The 9,722-nt window shown below is 45.7% G+C and overlaps 1 protein-coding gene across 1 annotated transcript in view; it reads right to left on the bottom strand.

Annotated features, from left to right (window-relative positions):
* The window catches only part of LOC102386082 (sodium/hydrogen exchanger 10-like), a 187,372-nt gene that overhangs the window by 145,134 nt on the left and 32,516 nt on the right, over positions 1–9,722 (bottom strand). Inside the window, exon 7 of the mRNA XM_006019214.3 lies at positions 205–304. Within this exon, the coding sequence (XP_006019276.1) occupies positions 205–304 (100 nt within the window). The remainder of the gene's footprint in view (positions 1–204; positions 305–9,722) is intronic.

Here is a 9,722-nt window from a genome sequence, read left to right as displayed (position 1 = left end):
TCCCTACATTTTAATCAGAAGACTAGGAAGTTTTTTTTAGCCAGTGAATTATGAACAAACCATCTTAAGTGTCCCAACTTGAGCATACTCTACTTCTGGGGTCACTACTTCATCTGTTATCATGACATCCTTTCCAGACATATAAGTGGCAACTAATGTTCCATAGAACATAAATAGTCAATTTAAGCATAAATATATTCTCACCTAAAGATAAATTCATCAACCCCTGGACTGAAGCTCACAGAATCTAAAAGAATTCCCAAAATAGCAAGAGAAAGAATTCCAGACATTCCAAGCCATTCAGCTAAAGAGAAAAAAAATTAGATGTTATTATTGTACTGCGCACACTAACTCAATTTTAATTCATGGGTAGACAGGCCTAAAGTAGTAGCTTTAAGTTTGCTTGTGGGAGATTTTTAGATGCATTACCATTTGTAGTATCCAAGTATATTAGTAAATATTAAAATATAGCATAATTAAAATAAAATATAATTCCAATTAAAATATTTCTTTTCTGGTTATTGCTTCAAACACAGATTATTCCCATTGTAGTTTTTTAAATGAGCTACAAGAAGTCTGCAGTTTGATTATTTTCTTGCTTGACCACCAGTATTAGTAATGCTTTTACAATAGCTCTAGGAATTAGTAATATTTACTTAGTTACATACTACATTTTGACTTTTTATTAATCCAAGAGAAATTTTCAAATACTCTAACCCTCATTTTTCAGTGGCAGAGTACTGATCTGAAAAGAAGATTTTTTTAACTTTATTTTTTAAGGTAATGATTACCCAAATTAGTAATCATGAACACCAACATCGCTCACACTCTGCTGGCCACTTTCATGGCTGTAAAGTACACAGCTGTCATGGCTGTAGTATTAAGAAACTTGGGGGGTTTAAACACATGCTCTGGGAATGTGTGTATGTGTGTGATGGGGGGAAATTACCATGCACGTGCGCGTACGTGCGTGCGTGCGTGCGTGCGTGTGTGTGTGGTGGAAATTACCACGCTCCAGCAAACTCTGATGCACTGTAATTACAATACGTCAGGGCAGCCTTGCTGCTCATGTATAGGCCCCCTTGGTTGAAAGCTCTCATTTTCAAGGCTTCTAATAGTTTCAGGGCTGCTACTACAAGACTTGACAAGGAGGGTAGATAGCTGCAGTTAAACTGATTAACTCCTAGCATTTTTCAAAGTTTCTAATAGAGGCCCTTTGCCAGTAGTTTCCCCTTTGCTGATTCTGGAGCAGTTAAACAGTTAGACAGGAGGGTGATCCAGGCAAATCTTGACAGGCTCAGGAAATGGGCGGATGAGAACCTGATGGTGTTCAATACCAAAAAATTCAGGGTTCTCCACCTTGGGAGAAAAAACCTGCAGCATGCTTATAGGCTTAGCAGTGCTACGCTGGTTAGCACTACAGATGAAAGGGACTTGGGGGTCACGGTTGACCACAAGATGAACATGAGCCTTCAATGTGATGCTGCGGCTAGCAAGGCAAGCAAAACAATGGCTTGCATCCATAGATGCTTCTCAAGCAAATCCCGGGATGTCATTCTCCCCTTGTATTCAGCCTTGGTGAGGCCACAGCTGGAGTACTGCATCCAGTTTTGGGCTCCGCAATTCAAAAAGGATGTGGAGAAGCTTGAGAGGGTGCAGAGGAGAGCCATGCACATGATCAGAGGTCAGGAAAACAGACTTTATGATAACAGGCTGAGAGCCATGGGGCTCTTCAGCCTGGAAAAGTGCAGGCTCAGTGGTGATCTGGTGGCCACCTATAAGTTTATATGGGGTGCTCATCAGTATCTGGGGGAACGTCTGTTTACCAGAGCGCCCCAAGGGATGACAAGATCGAACGGTCACAAACTCCGCCGCGACCAATTCAGGCTGGACATAAGAAAGAACTTCTTCAGTCCGAGCTCCCAAGGCTTGGAATAGACTGCCACCGGAGGCAGTTCAAGCACCCACTTTGAACGCCTTCAAGACACATTTGGATGCTTAACTTGCTGGAATCTTATGATCCCTGCTGACTTCCTGCCCCTGGGGCAGGGGGCTGGACTCGATGATCCTCCCGGGTCCCTTCCAGCCCAAATGTCTATGAAATCTATGAAACAGTACAATTAATTTCAAAATAGACAGTGGGGTCAAAGATGCTACTCTTAAGCAGTTTATGCATTTAATTGATATGGAGATAAATTATATTTGTTACAATGTAAACAATGACAGCACATTGAGGCTGGCACTGTGTTGGCATTTTAGTAAACTATATATTTAGCCAGTATGAATTATACTGTACTCTGCTTATATGCAATATAACACTTGAATGAAGATTTATGGATTTAGATAACTAATTAGCATCCACCATGCTAAATTGAAATATTCGAATTTGTTCCAATAGGTATAAACAATTCACACTGACTCTGTGAATATACCACTTTATATGATCACTGTGGACAATATTGGTTAATTCACAATGATACTGATACTGATACTATCCTCACAAAATCAGAGGCACAAAAAAATAAATAAGAACCCTACCAGCTTTTTCAAGAATAAATAAAGGCGATATATTATTTGCAAAATATCTTCAGCTAAACAATTTTGGCTCTCTAACAGATACCCCCACAGCCTGTTTTCTGTTTTTCACTCATTCAATCCAAGCAAAGAATAAAAAATAGTAAGGATACTTCTTACTGGGCATGTCTACACAAGATGCTTTATTGTGCAGTAGAGCTAATCACTATGTGTTAAACATCTGCGTCTACACATGCAGATGCTTACTGCACAGTAACTGGCTCCAATCATGAGTAAACTTGCAACCTGCAAATGCAAGTAGCAAATTTACTCAAGAGTACCTACTGCACAGTAGCACATGTGAAGATACCTGACCAGGAACATATGTGCTCCCACTCAGCCAGGCAGCAGGGGGCAGGAGATTGTTCCCTGCCCCCAGGAGCTGTCTGCTACTGGCGTGGGCTCCGTCACCAGTGCCCGGGCAGGGATAACGTCCCCCTGCCCTGGCAGCAGGGATCTCCCAGCCCCCGCTCCATGGTCGTGGGGCCCAGGCTGAGAGATTCTTCTCTCTCAGCACCAGATCCATCACCATGGAGCCAGTGCTCGGAGAGAAGGATCTCCCTCTGTCTGCTGCAGGGGACTGTTGCAAGGCTGCAGGGAGTGGGAACAGTTTGCTACTAGGAGCAACAAATCTGCTCCCGCATCCCTGCACATGTAGACATATGCCCAGGAGAATTTACTCTTGAGTAGTTTACTCGAGACTAAACTGCTTCCGGATTATATGCACATGTATATGCACCCAATATTATGTTTTCCCCAAACAGAACTCCCAATAAAATACAGAGCAATATACAAAACAACCAGGGTTAAGGGATATTTTATTTTTTGCCCAGAAAAAAATATATACTACAAGTAAAAGTGGTTATAACCCTGGCCCTTGTAGAGATCTCAACTGGCTCCAGCATACTAGGAACAAAGGGAGGCAGTTGTAGGATTCTATCCTTAGACAGTATTAAGGTTGTAGCACTTCCTTGAAGAAGATGGCAGCACACAAATATTCCAACAAAAACTTGAGTGAATAACTTCTTAAATAATAAACTTATGTGCATATTTTTTTCAGTTTTAAAAGATATCAAAACAGGCCATCCTTTTACCTGGTATTTCTCCTGTAGACTATGTCAGTCAACAGTACCTGAACTAATGACACTCATGCTTATGTCACTCTTGAAAAGGCAGAAATGACCAGTGAAAAAACTGAAGCTCTGGCCACCAACCCTGCATCTCTAGTTTCACTACTGATCACTGAAATTTAACTCACAACAAATGATGTAAGCTTGGCAAGGAGAATCATTTGGAGTGAAAAATGGTGAAAGAGAAAATGTAAATTTCACCTACTCGTTGTTTAAGTGAAAAGCCTTATTTAGCATACTGCGCAGAAAAAGCTGAAGCTGATCCTACAAATACAGAAAAATAGTACAACGCAGACAGCTAACAATGCAAAGAGCTTTACAACAGCACAAACAAAACAAAAAAAAGGATGATTAGGCCAGGGGTTGGCAATGTTTTTGGGCAGAATGCTGAAAAACCCTCGCAACCTCGACTTGTAGGATGTTGGTGTGCCAGGGACAGATGGTGGAGGAGCCACAAGGGGCCTAATCCTTGTTGTGGCAGCAAAGCCATGGGCCACTTTCCCACCTCCACCTCAAGGTACATGTGCACTTGCCACTGGCAATGAGCCAGACCTGGCCAGTGCAGCTGCTTGCAGCCTCCCTGCTGCCTGCTGCAAGCAGCCCAGACTTCATGGCCAGCAGCAAGGACCTGCCCAGTGCCCAAGCTGGCTGTGGTGTGCCAAGCAAAATAGCTTCACATGCCACACTGGCACATGTGCTGAGTGTTGCTGACCCCTGGATTAGGCTGATTTTATCCACCCTGATCTTATCCAACCTGTTTTCTGAGGTTATGTTTACACTACAATTGGAAGCACGACTGCAGCATGAATGTCCAACCTCACTTTAATGTAGTTAGCTAGGGTATCAACATTAGTGAAGTCACAGCAATATGGGCTTCAGCTACCTTACTTTTTTGCTATTGATACCTGAGCCAACTAGAATGAAGCTAGTACAGGGTAAACAGTCTGAATGAATTAGGTCAATCTCTACTTTGATGGATGTGGTTTTGGAGCATGCTCATAGGAGCAGTTAGTAGAAGCTTTCCACACAGGTTAGAGCATGGTCACATACAGGCAGACTGAAAAAGTTCAAGTGAAGGTGGAAAATAATGTAATAAAAAGTCGCAAGAGAGGAATAGGAATGCTAGTGATTACTCTATCACAAAAGAAAACAACTGACACAATGGGTGCATCTACACATGCCATTAAGGCAACGTGATAAACTCTGGTGCAATTTGTGCTGGAGTCAGTTGCTCCCAGGTACAGAGTCTGCATGCGTGCCCAGGACTGCAGCAGTTTGAGCTGGGTCAGAGAGCCCTGGGCTGGCAGCAGACTCAGGGGGTCAGCCCTGGGCTCTGGGTGGCCGTGTTGGGTGGCAGAGAGGCTGGCTGGAGCACAAAAGTGCTGAAACTGCAGAGCCACATGGCTGACCCCCAAGCCTGCTGGCAGCCTAAGGCTGCTGTGGTGCAGCTCAGACTGCTGCAGTCACCACCCACATGTGTGTTTCTGCACAATAAATGAGTCCACCATAAGATAGCACTGTCCCCGACAATACTATTTTACAGTGGAGTTAATTTACCTTGCCTTAATACCAGCACACATGTAGATGGTGATGCTTTACTGTGAAGCGATTTAGTCAGCTCCACGGTAAAGCACACATGTAGATGCACCCAGTGTGAAGCAGCAAAGGCCTAGTCCTGCTACAAGCAGTGACAGGGTTTACCTTTGGAGGACCCCATGCAAAACTTCAGTTTTGGATCCCTACTCTATACTATCATTTGATTAGGTTCTCATTTGTATCATCCTTCTGTTATATTCCTAGTTCCATCACTGGGATCATGCACTATTTAGGGTCATAGGAAAGCAGGGCTGGAAGGGACTTAATGAGGTCATCTAATCCAGATCCCTGCTCAGGGCAGGATCATGCCTGACTAAACCATCTTAGTTAAGTGTCTACCAACCTGCTCTTAAAAATTTACAGGAATGTAGATTCTGCAACTTCTCTAAGCAGCTTGTTCCAATGCTTAACCACTGTCATAGTCAGGGAGTTCTAATATCCAACCTACATTTCCTCTGCTGTAAGTGCAGTCATTGCTCTTAGTCCTGTCCCCTACAGCCACAAAGAAAAATCTATCTCCATACTATTTGTAATTATCCTTTCGGTATTTTAACACTGTTATCAGTTCTCCCTGCCCCCGCCCCAACTATTTCTTCTCCAGACTAAATGTCGCAGAGCACTGAGGTGCCCTGCTCCTAAAGAGGAGAAACTGCTGAGGAAGGGACCCTAGCAGTGAGTGAATAAGGAGCCCAGCTGTGGGTTGCCAGGGCAACTGGAGGGAGCAAGAGACCACACCTGCCAGTGGTCAGCTGACGGTAAGGGGCAGGGCCGGGCCCTTATAAAGCCCAGGGGCTGAGGCCAGGCTGGCAGTTCCCTGCCAGCAGCCAGAGAAGAAGGAGGTCTCTGCCATGGGAGAGAAGAGAAGCCTGACCCAGGAGCAGTATCTAACTTTGCTGAGAGATAAAGGGTCTCTGGTAGGAATGAATGTTGTTATGGCCGGACGACTTCAGTTTGAGTTATAGCCGGAGGCCTAGTATTTTGTGTTGCTGTTTGTTTATCACCGGTGATTTGGGTGAGGCTATTAGGGGTTGGAGGAGGCCTCATAGGGGACTCACAGCGGAGTGCGAAGACCCCAGTGCTAGTGAGGGGGCTGCATTTGGGGTGCATAGACCCCAGCCCCAGAGAAGGGCAGGTGAGAAGCCCCAGAGAAGGGGGCGTTCTGGAAAGCCCAGAGCAGGTGCGGCGAGCCCCAAGAGAAGGGCGGCGTTGCAGAGAAGGCCCCTGAGAGAGACAGGGCTGTCGAGAGCCCAAGTGCCAAAGAGGGAGTGGAGACGGAGAGAGACTGAACAACATCTATTACATCTGTGAGGCGTGGTGAAAGGGGTGGTAGAAGCCACGCGTAGCCCTTAAGGCTAGGGTGCCCCTGAAGCACCCATAGTAGAGTGAGACCCACAAAGAGTCCAGGAGTTCACGGGGCCAGAAGTAACCGTGTCCAAGGAGACGTGAGGCAGCCTCCCTAAAGCACTGGAACGTCAAAGACGTGGCGGGTGAGAATTTGAGGATGCCCTTGGGCCAACTTGGCACGGGAAGGGGGCCTTGAGATCACGGCCCTCCTGTAGGACCCCGCCCGTGACACTAAATAATCCTAGTTCTGTCAGTCCTTCCCTGTAAATCATGTTTCCCAGGCCTCTAATAATTTGTCACTCTCTGCTGAACTCTTTCCACTCTGTCCACATCTTTTTTCAAGTGTAGAATGCAAAACTAGACGCAGTACTCCAGATTAGGTCTCGCCAATGCCAAACAGAGCAGCAGAATCACTTTCCTTGATTTGCAAGTGGCACTTCTGTTAATACAACTCAGTGGGTGCATCTACATGAGACAGTAAAGTCTCAACATCTACATGTGTAGCCCTATTAGATTGCAGGAAACTAATTAATTTGGCTGCGAGTTAGTACTTGTAAATACAAGTACTATCCTATGGCAGAGTTCATTAGTGCACAGCAATGCACATGTAGACACTGACAGGGCTCGCTGTGGCACAAGGGCACTTTCAGTGCAGGGGTGCCTGCTGGCTAGCCCTACAATGGAACACCCTTGTGCCCCAGCCAGCCCTTTGCAGCACAATGAGCCACTTTGGAGCAGCCCCAGGCTGGAAAGCTGGCCTCCTGCCAGCTGGGGCTGCTCCAACCCCTGCTCCAACCCAGCTCAATGTGCTGGTGTCTGTTTACTGTTCTGTGCTAATAGCACATGCAGATGCACTCAGTATGTTGCTGGCTTTTTTTTTTGGTAACAGCACTACACTGTTGGCTCCTATTCATCTTACGGTCTACTGCAACCCCCAGGTCCTTCTGTGTAGTACTGCAGCCTAGCCAATCATTCCCCACTCTGTATTTGTGCATGAAATTATTCCATCCTAAGTAAAGGACTTTGTACTCATCCTTGTTGAATCTCACCTGATTGGTTTTTTTTTTTTTTTTTTTTTTGGATCATTTCTCGTTTATCCAGATCATTCTGGCTCCTAGCACTACTCTCCAGAGTACCTGCAACTCCACTGAATTTGGCGTCATCCACAAATTTGTTAAGCATGGACTTAATCCTGTCATCCAAATCATTAATGAAGATGTCAAATAATCCAGGACACACCCCTGGGGAACTCTACTTGTTACTTCTTCCCAATGAAACACTTGAGTCATTGATAACTATTCATTGAGCATGATGATCCAATCAGTTACATATCCACCTTACAATACTTTCATCTAGTCTGTATTTCATTCATTTAGTAATGAGAATGTTGCAGAAGACAGTGTCAAAAGACTTGCATATTACACTCACCTTTTTTCCCCCCAATAATTAGTCTTTTAAAATTGGGGGCTGTGTTTTAAGTGGGGAAGTTGATTTTTGTGCCCAAAAGCTGAATTTTACCCTGTACACCCTTGTGACACTCTTATATTCTTCCCTAGTAATATGACCAACTTTCCACTTTTGTAGGATTCCTTTTTGTGTTTCAGCTCATTGAAAAGATTGCCCCAAGAGCAGGGGGAACAAGCAGGATGAACTAGCACTCCTCCTTGCAGAAAACATGTATGACTTAGTGGGGTTAACAGAAACCTGGTGGGACTCTACCCATGACTGGGCGGTACACATTGAGGGCTATAAACTGTACAGAAAGGATAAAGTAGGGAGGAGAGGGGGAGGGGTTGCGCTCTATGTCAAGGAGCGTTATACATCGACCCTTAACAAAATGGAATTGGAGGAGGAGAAAGTAGAAGGATTGTGAGTTAAAATACATGGAGGTCAAGGGGAAAGGGATTTGGTGGTAGGGGTCTGCTACAGACCCCCACACCAAGGGGAAAAACTAGATTTGGAACTCCTGAGGCAGCTCTCGGAGACCATAAAGACTAGGGAAGCAGTAGTCATGGGGGACCTAAACTACCGTGACATCTGCTGGGAGACGCAGACAGTAAATTCCCACCGTTCACTCAGGTTCCTATCCTATGTGTAGGACCTCCACCTGATGCAGGAGGTACATGTTCCCACTAGGGGGAATGCCTTACTGGACTTGGTACTGGCAACAGGGGATGACATGGTAGGGGGCCTACAGATCAGTGGTCACCTGGGGGACAGTGACCACCAAATAACAGAATTCACCATAAGCCATAGAGTGGGAAAGGTAACTAGCAGGGTGGAAGTGCTAGACTTTAGGAAGGCTGACTTCAGCAAGCTCAGGCGTTTAGTCAACGATGCACTGCAGGGTAAGAGATTTGGCGAGATGGGAGCCCAGGAAGGGTGGCTGTGCCTTAAGGAAGCGATCCTTTGGGCACAGAGGGAGACTATCCTGATGCGGGGGGAAAAGGGGCCAAGAGGCTTCCTTGGTTAACCAGAGAAATCCAGAGCAGCCTAAGGGCAAAAGGGGGGGGCATATAAGCAGGGGAAACAGGGAGAAATTACTAAAGAGGAGTATGCCTCCTCAGCTCACAGTTGTAGGGAGGCAATTAGAAAGGCCAAAGCTACCATGGAGCTTAGGATGGCATCCCAAGTTAAGGATAACAAAAAATTGTTTTTCAGATATATAGGGAGTAAAAGGAAGGCCCAGGGCAGTATAGGACCACTACTGAATGGGCAAAAGCAATTGGTGACAGACGGGGGGGACAAGGCTGAACTCCTCTATGAGTTCTTTGCCTCAGTGTTCCTAAACAAGGGGCAAGACAAGTCTCACAATGGGATCGTAGAGAGACAACAGCAAGGTGCCAGACGACCAAGCGCTGACCCTGAGATAGTGCAGAGTCACTTGGAAGGACTGGATACGTTTAAGTTGGCAAGCCCGGATAAGCTCCATCCAAGGGTACTGAAGGCACTGGCTGATGTCATTGCACAGCCACCGGCAAGAATATTTGAACACTCGTGGCGCACGGGCCAGGTCCCGGAGGACTGGAAAAGGGCCAATGTGGTCCCTATTTTCAAGAAGGGGAGGAAGGAGGATCC

The sequence above is a fragment of the Alligator sinensis genome, unplaced genomic scaffold, assembly GCF_000455745.1.
Source record: "Alligator sinensis unplaced genomic scaffold, ASM45574v1 scaffold907_1, whole genome shotgun sequence".
Taxonomy (NCBI): domain Eukaryota; kingdom Metazoa; phylum Chordata; order Crocodylia; family Alligatoridae; genus Alligator; species Alligator sinensis.
This window is presented reverse-complemented; position numbering and strand designations above follow the sequence as displayed.